Genomic DNA, 13,660 nt, shown 5'->3' with positions numbered 1-13,660 from the left:
GGGCTGGGCGCTTTTGTCTCCGCACGTGCGGCGCGGGCAGGAGCCAAGTGGCCGTAGAAGCGGGCCGGGGGGACAGATCCCGCACCGAGCTTGGGAGCGTGACACTGGGGGGGGGCGCCTCGCACCCGGCATTACCCACACCCGCTCCTGGAGGGCACCCGACGCGGGGCGGCGCAGACACCCGCCTGGAGGCTGTCAGAGCCGGAGGCATCCCCCGGCTCCCTCTGGGCGAGCCGGCCTGCCTGTGGCAACGGGGGCTGAGGGCTCGGGGGGGGGGGGTCACTAACCGGGGTTGAGGTCCAGGCACTGGGTCGGGTCTTCGCTCTCCCCTAGCTGGCCACTGGGGCTGAGGCTCTCCATGGACAAATCCAACCCCTTGTCCTCCCAGTCTCGCAGTTTCCGCTTTTTATTTGTCCCAATCAAGGCTTCTACCGAGAAGGCGTGAGCCCGGGAGCTGAGGGCTACTGCAGATCTTCTCCGCTCGCTCATCTTCTCCCCAGCCCGGCGCCGCGCCGGAGGAGCAACCGGTGGCTCTGCAGGCAGAGCGTGGGGGGCAGAGGCAAAGCCCCCGGCCTCTCTGCCCTCCCCAGCGGCGCCTCCCGAAGAGCCCCTGGGTCCTCTGAAGACTCTACATGAGGCAGGGCCGGGAGCGAGTGGGCAGCCCCGGGCTCAGCACCAGCTCAGAGAGGCTGCGGGCTGGGTTGCATCTTTTTTCCTTTTTTCCTCTTCTTTCCCTTCTGCCTCCCTCTGATTGATACAAACTTCTGGGAATTTTTTTTCCCAAAGAGTTAGGCAGGCTGCTCGCGCCTGTCAAAGAAAAAAAAAAAGTCCCTGGCCAATAGGAGGAAGGGAAGGAGAGAAACCCAAAAGCTGCGACCCAATGAGCAGGGGAGAGAGACTCAGGCTTGAGGGCTAAGAATTTGGCCTGGTGGGTCCTGGAACCCTGGAGGAGAATTAACTCTTTGGAGGATGGAGCGGCGCAGGGGGAGAGCCGCTAGCTATAAATGCAGCGAGGGAACAACTCCTCGCTTATCGAAACCCTCCCTCCTCCCCGCCTCGCACCCTGAGTTTCTAGTGACCTCTCGCCACTCAAGCCAAACACAGTATTTGAAAGGGCCTTAAAACCTGGGACTTAAAGAAAAAGTGTTGTTTGCAGCGCGTCCTCAAACGCCTTGCTGTTGTCTCTGCTGCTGCTATCGTGGTTTCCCTTTGAAAAATAACGGCTTGGTGTATTAGATTCCTTTCCCCCTCCGAGTGATGTCTCCTTTAAAGTGATTTTTATAACAATCCGGGCGGTGACATGGATGTTTGACTGCACCGTTTTGCCCTGGTTTTAAATATTTGCTGCCATTGAGGCTTCCTTGTATTTTGACATTTGGATTGTCCATGTTCTGTTGTTAGTGCATACTTGTATCCCGCGAGAGAAAATGAGGTGAAAGCCAACTCTAGCACAGGCAGCAAGCTATTCAAAACTTCAGTATGGATTTTTAGTACAAGGGTCCTTGAGATTTGAAACACACATAAATACCCGATCGGATACATCCATAACCATCTGCGTCGTGAGTTCGCAGTAAAAAGGGGGGAAATGTTTACTAAGAAAAAATGTAGTGGAGCAAAAAACATGTTTTGAATGGTCAGATAGACGGACGGATAAAACGCTAAGCATGTTATGACGTCAATAATAAATGAAACATGGAAAATCGTGAACAACTAGAAAAAAGGAAGACCGAAAAACACAGTCATTAAATGTTCGGCATCAGATCCAGCCAGAGAAAATGTAATAAACATTTCCCATTCAGTAGCGGGTTATTCGTGTATTTATTGTAATGGTCACACGGGGAAGGGAGGCACGGCTGCCCTGGAGCTGTTTCCAAACGACTGTAGACTGACTGGCCGTGGTCAGGCTAATTTCAAAGGGTCTTTTCCGATGGATGCGCCACCCCAAAGAGTTGTGGACAGGAGGTGTGACTGTAGGCGTAGCTGGGGCGACGTGGGGTGCTGCCGCAGCGCCTGGCGTTAAGTGCCTCTCCTCGTATCCAGAGTGTACAGTTGGGGCCAATGGCTCTCAGTCCTCCCTTCCCCCCCAAATACACACACTGTACAAATGGTTCCAGCGCCCCTGATTTGGGGACAGTCACGGATCAGTTTCTGGGGCTAAGCACAACACATCTCTATGCCCGTGGGGTGGGGGTCTCTCTGAGACGCGTTCACACGTCCCTTTCCTTCCCAGTATTGTGTCGCCTCCGGGTAGGGTTGAAACAGCCTTTGCACAGGAGAGGGGGCGAAAGAGAGTAGGCCTGGAAGGTGTGATTCCAACAGCTGAGTAACAAACACCAGGAATCACCAGGTCATTTTCCTGGGCGAGAAGCGGGCTGCTCGGGTTTGCTTGTTTCAGAATATATCGCTCCGACACGCCAACAGCGACAAACGGGGGTGCAGTGGGTCTTCTCGGAGCCTTTCCCCGCCTCGCATGCCCTTTGGAGCGCAGAACCTTCTCAGCTAGCCCGCTTCCAAGGAAGCCGCTCGGAGGAGAGTTTTTGAGGACGCCGGAGTTTACTAGCAGTAGTAGTGTAGTGCGGTAGTAAAGTAGTGCGGTAATAGTAATGATAATAACTGCGCTCCGCAGGAACTGGAAAAATACGATTTATTTAAATAAGAAGTTTCCAGTGTTTTCCGGGGATTCTCTAAAGCGAGATAGAGAAGATATCTCCTGAAAAATTATTCCCTCTTTTCTGCCTGCCTGGTAACATTCTTTTGCCAGACACAGCCCGCTAGGACGATTTTACAGGGGAATCACAAGTTGAGAGGTAGATTTGAGGAAAACCTCAAGAGATCTCAGAATTACCAAGGAAGTTGACCAAAACTGTGTTTGAAAAGCAGAATATTTAAATCACATGTTGGGCTTTCGTTTGCCGGGTTTTAAAAAGTGTTAGCTTAGTAGACAATAGCTTTTACATTATCTACCAATGTTCATTCTAATTGTTAATTGTCTCTTCTACCTAGCTAGCTAGCTAGCTATCTGCGTGTGCTCTGCAATCTTTAATTTCAAAGGTTCTGATACAGGAACAAGTCTGTAAAATAAAATGTACAAATCTCCTTGGCATGTATGTATTACATCCCATTATCATGCAATCGATAATTATAGACACAAAGTGTCACAAAGTTTGCCAATAACTGAAAAGGAGAAAGATTTTCAGACACTAAATTCCAGTAGGTAAAGTTCTTGGGAAATGTGGACACAATCAGTATATATGACTAGAGGGGCTGTGCTTTACATTTATTACCGTGAAGACACAGAAAGAGTTCAGAATACCCTGGTATAATTGGGGCCTGTGGTAATTTACGCGCCTAAGGTTGAAAATTGGAATAAAGTTGCAATCAACAACACCCAACCCGTTAGTGGCTTCTCATCGACTCTAAACCAAGACCAGAAACGCAAAGCAAAGAAACTCCTCCGGCCACCATTACTGCACATGCCAGAAAGTAGCTTATTGGGGTGGTGGTGTTTGTTATGGGAAAACAAAAGGTTCCTTCTTGCGTTGTTGGCTATGCGGGTCCTCGCTAATCAGAAGCAACCAAACAATGAGATCTCCATTCATTGTTAAAAGTCTAGGGCCAAATCTTTGTGTTGTATTCACATCACGACAAAGTCAATGAGTCAAACTCAATGGAGTTGTCCCCGGGATTAATTTCTGCTCGGGTGAACTAAAAGAGCAGGATTTTGGACCAGTTTCTTGGTTACGGGCGTGTTAATCTGGAATCGTTCCTCTGAAGTCAGTTTGGAGTGACTCCGGATTTACCGCAGAAACTGCTGTCAGAATTTGTCCTTTCCTTGCTAAAAAATTAGATAGTTATCTCATACGAAAATCCTGATCCTTAATCAAGGCGAATAGCCTTGATTTGCAGGAGTAGCCCTCATTTTCAAAGAATCTGCTCCGCTGAACGAAGACCCAGGCTCGGGCCCTGCGGAGTGTCTGAAGAAACCTAACTCGGGCTTCCTAGTGGTCACAGTGCAAACCTGCAAATACCCCTTTCTCCGTGGCAGCGTTAACCCAAGGAAGAAGTGGGGGTGGGAGGCGAGAGCTGTGCAGATGTTCTGCTCTCAAAGGCGTTCGGCCATTCTGCCGCCCCAAAAGCAAAACGTGAACTAGAAGCCTGTAGCCAGAGCCTGCCTGGGGATTTTTGAGCTAGTAATTGAAAACAACGTTCATGCTAGTCAGCGGGTGTGGGCTGAGGGCTGCCTTATAACGCGAGCGAGCGATTTAGGTGACTTTAATACAATTTAGATTGTCTCTAAAGCGGACTGGAGTATGTTTAAACCAACGCGAGTTTAAGAGGCGAGATTCATTTAGGCAGAATTGCAGTTTGCCGGTGGAATTTCAAGAGAGGTGAATTTCCTGTGCTGTGCAAGGTCATTTATTGTGACTGTAAAAAATATGCCCACACTTTCGTTTTATGGCCGGCACCAACTGTTTTGTTATTTATCATTAGCTAATTCATAACTATGCCCATTTTACACCCGACTCCTTCGCTCGCTTCTTCAGAGTCCAGCTGGAGCGAAGCGCCGCACAATGTTTACAGTGCCAAGAGTTTTTTAAGCGGCCTTTTGTTTTGTTTTTATATTTTTTTTACAAAATAAAAATCTCGATTACTATTTTAAACAAACACCATGCCAGCCTCTTAAACCTTCCAGATGTTCGCAATAAAATGTCAGGTTTTGCCTTTGGGACTCGAAATAAAATTTAACTGCTTTCACCCTGCAATTATTCTCTTAGCTCGCCCTCCATAAATTTATCTGCTTTCTATCAGGAGGGGAAAAATCCGATTATACACTTGGACTATAAAATAAGCCACCAGCTCCCCTCCATTTTACCAGGGCTTCAAGCAGCTTTGCTCCGGGCTGTGCAGCCCCCAGGCCCGCCCGAGGTTCCGGGCTTCGGTTCTGCCCCCCTTTTTGTTTCCAGGAGAAAGCGAGCCGTCCCCAAAGCAAGGGGTGCTCAGAGAAGTTCTTCCTCTGAGGCCAGCCAGGCGCCCGCGTGCGTCAGCCCCAAGCCACCAGCACGGCGCGTCAGCTGGCTGCCCGGCTCGGGAATGAACGGCCCCCGCCACCCCTCGGCTCCCGGCGCCGCTACTTCTCGTGCAAGGCAGCGGCGGGGAAGCTCCGGACCCGAGCGAGACCAGGTGGATGGGGTCATGGCTTGCACTGGACCCGTTGGTGCTGGGCAGCGGCAGCTTTGCAGCGTGCCCCGCGCTCTGCTGCAGAAGCCGGAAGACTAGTGTCTCTCCCCGGCAGCAGCCGGTCCGGTGAAAGCCATCGCCTCCCCACCCCCCCTTCGCCCCCGCCACCGGGTCTCTCTGGCTCGCGCCGAGCCGTCCCGGGGAGCTTTTGGGACACGCATTGCGGATAATTCCTCCCCGGCAAGCTCTCGGTACGGATCAGCCGGGAGTCCGAACCAAGCTTGCACATGGACGCCACTTTGCGCTCGCTAGCCTCCGCCAGCAAGGAAAGGGCTAAACTCGCCGTCAGTTATGCTGCCTTCGCTGCACTAAATCTCCCGGAAAGCTAAGCAAGGAGCCGGGCTATTGTCATTTTGGAGCTAACACCCGGGAGCTCTCCTGGGGCCCCCTGCACAGAGGGTGTCCGCGGAGGTTTAAGCCTTTTGACATTGCTCGGTGGCGCGCACACACCCCAGAGCCCGCAGGTCTGCGTCCACACGCGGGAGCACCTGGCGTTCGCTTCCACACAAGCACGAGTGGATACGCAATATGCCCCGCCAGCACACACCCTACAGGGCTAGAGAGCCACGCGGCTTTGTGACGGAGCGACTTTCCCCTGAAAGCTCGCCACCTGGCCTTGCTGAGGTGTCTGCTGACAGGGGAGCCCGGGTGGTCACTGGCCCCAGAGCACTGGAGCCAAACGCGAAGGGCACCCGAAAGCGAGAGGCACAAGACGCAAGCGAACAGCGCAGAGCTCGTTGCTTCGAAAGCAGCGGGCTGCAAAATAAACACGTTACCTAAGACTGGCCAGCGTGCTCTGCTTCGCCGAACCCCGGGAGCAAGCCAAAGGTCTCATCAGCTGTGCCAAGGGCTCCGGCTCACCTGGTTACCTTTCCGACCATTGCATTTGTGCTGCAGAACCGCCCTGGCCCGGAGGGGAAGTTGCTGACACCCCAGAGGAAGGGAAAAGAATACTAGACCTATTGTGCTTGCTTTGTTCATACAGTTGGGATTTTTTTGGGAATGTTTTCATGTAGGCTCCTACCTCAGCCGTTGTGCTCCTGGTTTGCAGGTGTATTAGTTTTGCCACGGGGAGAAAGGGTCATAGAACGGGCTCACATATTTCAACAAGCCCCCGCTGCCGTTTTCCACGTAAATTTCAGCAGCCAAGAGGCGAGCTGGAGAAAGCGCATGAAGAAGAGGGGTACGGTGGGACCCTGACAGACTTGTGGTAAATTGAGAGCAGAGGCGAGATGGCAAGTAGGGTTACCTCCGGCAGCCCCTTAAACCAGGACTAGAGCTGTAGTCAGGCCTTATGGTAACAGTACTAGCCGACGTACGCGGAATTGTGTGCATATTTGTGTGCATGGGGCTATTTATTTCTGCGATCGCCTTCTGTACAGGACATTCTAGGTGTCGTGATGAAGTCACAGACCGACAACCGTTTCCAAAAGACTAGCAGGCTCCAGGACAGGCGTAGCGTTAGCCCTCCTCTGTCACACACACAAACGCATTGCCTTGGAGACGAAACGAAATAGTACAGCTTATTGCTGTGATAGGGTCACTCGTGCGTGCTGATGCTTATGTGGTAACCGGGAATAAAAAAAACGTTCACAAAAGCACCCCAAGTTTACTTGATAAAATATAGCAGCCATGGAGCACTGCGGCATTGGTGGAAGCAAGAAGTGAAACAGTTTGGAAGCGTAGCCGTCTGGATGGTACTCTAAAGTACAACCATGGCTCCAGCGTGTTACATTGTTTGAGCCAATGGGTACAAACTGCTCCAAGGAATCAGACGTAGGAGAATCAGAGAAGAGAAGGAAAATGGATAGTTTCTTTCCAAACTGATAGCAGATGAACCATCTTTGCTATCATTTTATTGCGTGTCAGACTCATGGAAAGTTTTTAAAAAAGTTTGTTGCCTGGCAAAGGACATGTAAACGCCTCAGCGCATAGTGTGCGTGTGTGATCCTATTTTAAAGTGTTCTGCCAAATTCGGAGGCCCTTTGCTCAGTCCCTAGGCAAACCCCGGTGACCTCACTGGAATCAGGCCTTAGGGGGCTGACTTGTAATTCACAAAAAGGCAACTCTCCCCAAAGCGGTTGGCCAAGTCATACCCGTGTTAGACTCCCACCCGCAGCTTTTTAATTTCTTGAGGAGTGAACGTGTTGTTGGCGTGAGAAAACCTGGGCGACAGTAACGTGATTTGGCACAAACAGAGCTTGGGTTTTGCATAAAAGATGGATGAGTTTCCCCCTCCCCCTCCTCCACACACCCAGGCTCGCTTCGCCCTGTGGCTCAGAGCGATCTGCGGCGCCCAGAGGCTGGCGAGGGGCGGGAGGCGGGGAGGGCTCGGGAGAGCGCAGCCCTGAGGCCAAGGGCGCGATGCTGGTCCGGGAAGCAGCCAGAAGGTGCCTCCGCAAATCGGCGTCCTTTCCTGAGGCTGGCTGGCTCCGGCCAGGGCACCCGACCCCGCCTGGCGAGCTAGGGCCTTCTCCGGCCTCGCCCTGTGCTTGCCAACGCCCTGGCGCGCCTTAGAGAGCGCGGGGACACGAGCGCGCTGACACTGTCCCCGGGGACTCCCATTCGGCGCCTGCGGGCGGGGGGCTTGCAGGAGCAGGGCTGGCTTTGACAGCGTCTGTCTCAGCCCCCAGGGCAGTGGGCAAAGCCCGGGGCAGTCACAGGAGCTCACTGTGGGGTGTATCCCCCCTTCCCCGCAGCGGGAACGGCGCAGGGCCCTGAAGACTCCCGGCCTGTGGGTCCGACTTGCAAACAAGCGCTGGGCCGGCTGCTTTCCGTTCACGGGAATCAGGGCCACCTGGCTGAGAGAGAGGACGGGACCGCTCAGGGCGCCCCGCAGTCTCCCCGCAAGGGTCTCCTGAGGGCGGGGTCTCGGGAGCGGGAGAGGGAAAGGCCCGGGTCGCTCACTAGCGTTGGGAAGAGGCGAGCTCTGCGGGCAAAGCGGGGAGCGATGCAAACTGCGAGCCCCCGAAGGGAGCTGGCCCGCCGGCCTCGCTCACTTGCCCCCCTCTGCGCACACCGCCCGCCCTGCAAACGCCCCTTCTCCCAGTTGCGCGCAGAGCCGGCAGCTGCGCGTGAGTCGTTTCCAGAAAGCGCCGCCGCTCACCCGCACAATGGCTCTCACATGACCTATGCCCCCAGCCAGCCCCCCTGTCACCGAAACAGGACCCAGGCTGGAGCAGCGCTAGCCCCCCGCTTCTCCAGGCTAGAGAGCTCAGTGTGCGCTCGCCCGGCGCCATCCACACAATTTGGGGGGTTTGTGGGGGAAGCGCACAGCGAACCAAAAATGGAGTCTAGAAAGGTCCGTGCACTGTCCTGCCTCCCCCCCCCACCGCCCCCACATGCTCCATTATATTGTAAACATCCCACGTTAGGTCTGAGAGCAGACTTCCCTGCGAGCATTCAAACAGGGAAGGGCTGCCGCACATAATGCTTTTAATATTCTTTAACTAACAGGGCCGGAGGCGCTCCTGTGTACACGCTGGTATTGTGCTTCTGTGCATTCCTAATGATGTCAAATTCTTCCGTGTAATCAAGAGGAATTATTGAACAACTGCAATTGAAATGAGAGGTGCGTCAGACTCCAGCATTTGCAAAATCGCCATGATTCATTTGGATCGACCAGCCATGCAAAGAAGAATTATAATAATCACGATAGTATTTATATGCTTATTATTTGTTCGTATATAGTTGTGGCCCGTTTGTACAGCGCTTGGGGCAGTGGGAGGTGTCGGGACGATTCAGAGAAATGCAATCCCCGTTGCTGTTTGTCAGGCGCCTCTCCCTACGCCTAGGAATAGATTTGTTTATTTCTAAAAATCGGCCGAAGAGCTCCTGTGAGCGAATTTGGTCTGCGAAGTCATATGCTATTGATTTCTCCCCCGGCCTGGGACTTCTCAAGAAGTCTTGTTTGGAGACAAGAACAATGATCGCTGGCTGCCGATACAAAATTTCAGGGCAGTCCCGTGCACTGTACCAACATTTCCGAGACTTTCTGCTTTCCCGAACATGTTCGGGGGGAGCAAATTCCCAGCCCCGCTCATCAGACTGTCCGGGCCCGGCCGCTTTTCTTCCTGACTCGCTCCTTCTGTTGTGTCACCTGCTCTGCTCCACAAGGAGCTCTGGGTCCCAAAGATTTAGCCTGAGGCCTGACGGGACAAGAAAGTCTCCCCCGCGGGGCCTTAGCCTCAGGAGCGAGCCTGCAGAGCCGAGACCCGGGGAGCGGGCCGGGCCGCGCGGCCGGGCAGGGAGCTGCTCCCAGCAGCTCGGTAGGATGCAAACGAGCGTCTGGGCAGGGCCGGGAACCCGAGCGTGTGACCTGGCTCGGGTCTGAGCGCCCAGAGCTCGCCCGGCCACGGCGGCAGGGAAGTGCCGGAGCTGGGAGATGCCCGAGACCCAGCCTGCGAGGCCGCTGAGAGCCGCGAAGGAGCGAGCGGGCCCCGGCCAGTGGTCCCTGCGGGCGGGCGCAGCGCGGTGACAGCTCTAGGCAAACGAGGTCCCGGCCGCAGCGAGTGGCGGCGGGCGAGTGACAGGACAGCGGCAAGGGCTGTTTTCCTTCCAGGCGCGTGTGTGCAGCTCTCCCGGGGGCGGGCTGGCGGCGGGGAGGCAGGCAGGGACCCGGGCCGGGGCTGGCCTAGCGGCCCAGGGGCTCAGGCTCGCTGGGGAGAGACAGGAGATTGCGCAGGGCCCAGAGCCCCGCAGAGCTCGCGTTTGGGAAGTGTCCGATCATCCAGCCAGAGCCGGGGGGCGGTGTTTCGGGGGGGTTGCTCCTGGTTACCCACCCCTCCGGGAGCCGGACCCTAGCGGCGCGCGCGGCGGCCCCGGGGCACTGCAGAAAGCCGGGGGAAATGGGATTCAAGCGGCCCTTTAGCGAGGCTTCTTTGTGCGGCTGCTGATGGGTCCCGGCTTGCCCCGGCCTCCTGTCTGACCCGTGTGCGGGGCGCCCTGGGGCAGCGCTCTCCAGTGGCCCCCTAGGAAAACCGATTCCGCGCTGGCGTCTCCGCAGGAAACCTAGCCACGTATCGAGCCCTAAACCTCAGCGAGCGGTCCACGCTGACGCCAGCCTGCGGGGGGAGCGGGGTCTTTAGTTTTAATGGCAGGAGGGTGACTAACTGCAAATCGCAGTTTTCTTCTGGACAGGGGCGTTGTGACAGATCAGTCCGAAGCTCACCGGCTCGATGCGCCTTTGGGCCTCGGGGAATGTTGGCAAACAATTTCTCCTCTGCTGCTTTCGTTCCCCCCCCGCCCCCCCCCCCCGATGGCCAGTTCAGCGCCACGTGTGGACTTGCCCGACGCAAACAGTACAGTAACATACATTTTGTTGTTGCTCTGCAGTTCTTTGATGTGGTTTATAGGCACCAAATGTTGATGCCTCCCTATAACTCTTCCGTGTCGGCCTCTAACAATTTCGGTCGTTTCCCCTCCCCCCATTTTTCCTTTCGCCTTTTGACGGAGCCTGGTAATTTTTCTTCTTCTCTACAGCTTAAGTTTGTGGGCAATCTAGTTGTCTCTTCCTCACACTCACACGCAGGCAGGATCACCTGTTTCTAGCTGAATTCTGCTGCTATTTCATCCGCCCGCGAGCTCTTTCAGGAGGATTTTGGAAGTGATTGCAAGTGTATCCGTGACACGGGACTCTGTGCGAAACAGTCACATTTTCGTGCTATATAGGTTGGCTCGATACCAGTACACACATTCTTATTGTAGTATGTATTCCTGCCCCGAATCTGATTTTATGAGGGGGGGGGGGCAGGTTACATTTCTTTCATGCACTACACGTGCAAAACTTTGGGAAGGCAAGATTAGAAGTCCCTTGAAATCATTAGTAAGGTCCTAATAAGGAGTAAGAGACTATTCGTGCGACCAGGGGGCTTGCAGAATCGGGTCTGCAATTTGTATTAACCTGGCAATATGATATATAAATCCGCTTCGTGCTGAGCCAAGTAGGAACAAGTTTATACCGTCACTTTTTGTTGTTCAATTAATACATCCCCCTTTTTTTTGGCTGTTTTTGCTCTGTCATTTTTATGTAATCCCATTGACTAGTGGGCCTGCTGTGCTCTGCGGACTCTAAGCAATTGCACGAATTTCCTTTCCTTGAGTGGCAGTTCAAATACAAACGAAGGTTGAACAGGTTCCGTCGGCGCGTGGAGCCTTTCCGAAAACGCCACCCAAACACGGAACGGACTGCGCGCTATTCCGGATTAAACTGCCTTGTGTGGACACTCTTCTTCCGAAATAAGAGTGCCTCGTTTTATTTAGGTGTAATCCGCTTCGGCGGCGCCAGGAACAAGCTTCAGTTCTCAGGAATCAGGCTCTGTTTGTCCCGTGATCCCTGCGCCCCTTGGCTCAGGCATTTCCCAAGTCCCTCCCTGGCGGGGCCTAAGGCTTGTGTGGCCCTGGCCCTCCCGCCCCCTGAAGCCCAGACGTAGTTTCCATACGGAATCCCCCTGATTTAAAAGCTGCCAGACCTCTGATGAGCCCCAGGGGCGAGCCACCTCCCTGCCCCGTGCCCTTCTCCCGGCCCTCGCCTAGATCCGATTGCAGCTCCGGGAAGCGCCGGACGGGCAGCTAGCCCCGGGGCCCTGGCGGGGAGTCACCCCGGGCGCAGTGGGTGTCTAACGAGCCCGGAGCAGATGGGCGGCCTGGCCGGGCGCGTGTGGGCAAAGAGCCCTGCCCTGCCGCTTCATCCCTGCGCTCCCGGGCCCTCCCCATGACCTCACTCCCCGCAGCCAGGCCGGCGTGCGCCGCCCCCCGCCAGGCTCGGAAACATTAGGGACTGGAGCGCGCGGCTTTGGCAGATCAAAGTCCCACGCTCGGCTGCATCTGGAGGCTGGCGGGGGAACTGGAGCAGCAACAGTTGGACGACTTCAAAGTGTTTCCAGCCCTGATTTTTCTCCCTCCCCGCCCCCCTTTCAGGCCTCGGCCAGAGACAATGGATTCGGTGGCCGGGCTCCAAAGAAATAACCTGCCCGAGGAGCTGCACCGGCCCCCGGCCAGTAAACGCCTCGCGCCGCTTCCTTCGGCCCGTAAAGCCGAGGAGCTGCGAGACCGGCGCCCCCTCCGCCTTGCGCCCCCCCGCTGCTTTGGCGCAGGGCGCGGCTGCACGCGAGGCTCCCAAGGGCTAAGGGACACACTTGCCTGGCTGCAGAGCCCACCAGCCCGCGGCGCAATGAGGCCGGGGCAGGGCTGGGCTGTTTTAAGAAGATCCAGTCTCAGTGCGGGGGCCCGACGCTCTAGGCCGGTAGCGGCGCCCGGGAAATGCTCAGTCCGTTGTGGTACCGAGCCATTAAGCACCCACGTGGCTCGGGAACAGCCCCCCGTGAGTTAGCGGCAGCGAGGCAGGTGTCGGGAACCCAGGCCCTCTCCTGGCCCCGCTTCACTTCCGTGGGTTGGACCCCGCAATGCTCGCAGGGCGGAAAACACAGTGGGGGGGGGGAGGGCTACACCATCCTGACCCGGCCCGCCTGGTCTCGCAGGGCCCGTCCGTCCGAGCTTCCTGCAAAGGGGGAAGAGTCGGGAGGGGAGGGGAGGGGGGGGCGGGCGGTCAGAGCCAGGCGGGAGCCCAAGGGCAGCGCCCTACAAGGATCGCTTGTGGGTTTATAGAGTAGCTCTGCATCCCCAGCATCCCCGGGCGGGCGGGCGGGCCAGCGGTCACGTTTCGGGGGGCAGGTGTGGGCCCCCAGGGGGAACATTACTTGGCCAAAAAGAGCGCTCCGGGTTACTATGTGCGCGCCGCAAGCGGCAGCCTCTGCCCGGCCCTCCTTCTCCTGGGGGTGCGCCCGGCAGGAGGAGGGGAAGGGAGCGGAGGCAAAGGAGCGCTGGTAAAGCCAGTTGGTTCCAACCCGCCCCTAGCGCTGGGCACAGGCGTGGGCCTAAGAGGTAAAATAAAGGGCCCAAGCAGGCCCTGAGCAGGTTTTGCAGTGCCAATGCTGTGAGCAGTATCGATCCCACTGTGCCACGCATAACAGGGATCCCCTCCCCGGGGGACAGTCCTGCGATCGCACCCTGCAGCAGCAAGCCCCCCTCCCCGAAAGAAACTAACACCTTTAACCCAGCTCCGTGCCCTGGATCGCCTTTTGCGTGTCTCCCGGACGCCGGCGCCGGGCGGACACCCTCGACGCAGGCAGCTGGAAACCTCCGGACGCGGACAGAGGCGGGTCACACCCGGGCCCTCGCCCTAGCTGCTGCCGGAGCAGGGATGCGCTAGTGCCTCGTTTCCTGATTCAGGGAAGCGCAGACGGAGCTAGACGGTTCCTCGGCCCGAGATGCCTGCCAGGGCGGGCACCCTTCTTCTCTTGCCCTCTCTCAAGCGCCCAGCCTCCTGCGCACCCCTCACACCGGACAGGCAGGCTGGCAGGGGCCCAGCAGCTTTTGCACAGCCCTCCCCGGCCCGGCCCCCAGCTCCTCGCAGCTTCTGTAC

General features: G+C 56.2%; 1 protein-coding gene across 1 annotated transcript in view; it reads right to left on the bottom strand.

Annotated features, from left to right (window-relative positions):
• Positions 1–802, bottom strand: part of TBX15 (T-box transcription factor 15) — a 128,826-nt gene extending 128,024 nt beyond the window's left edge. Inside the window, exon 1 of the mRNA XM_006132936.4 lies at positions 288–802. Coding sequence (XP_006132998.2) covers positions 288–489 — 202 coding nt within the window. The 5' untranslated portion in view covers positions 490–802. The remainder of the gene's footprint in view (positions 1–287) is intronic.
• Positions 803–13,660: the final 12,858 nt, after the last annotated feature.

Source organism: Pelodiscus sinensis, chromosome 1, assembly GCF_049634645.1.
Source record: "Pelodiscus sinensis isolate JC-2024 chromosome 1, ASM4963464v1, whole genome shotgun sequence".
NCBI classification, from domain to species: domain Eukaryota; kingdom Metazoa; phylum Chordata; order Testudines; family Trionychidae; genus Pelodiscus; species Pelodiscus sinensis.
The sequence above is the reverse complement of the archived record's forward strand: the minus strand, read 5'-3'. Positions and strand labels throughout refer to the sequence as shown.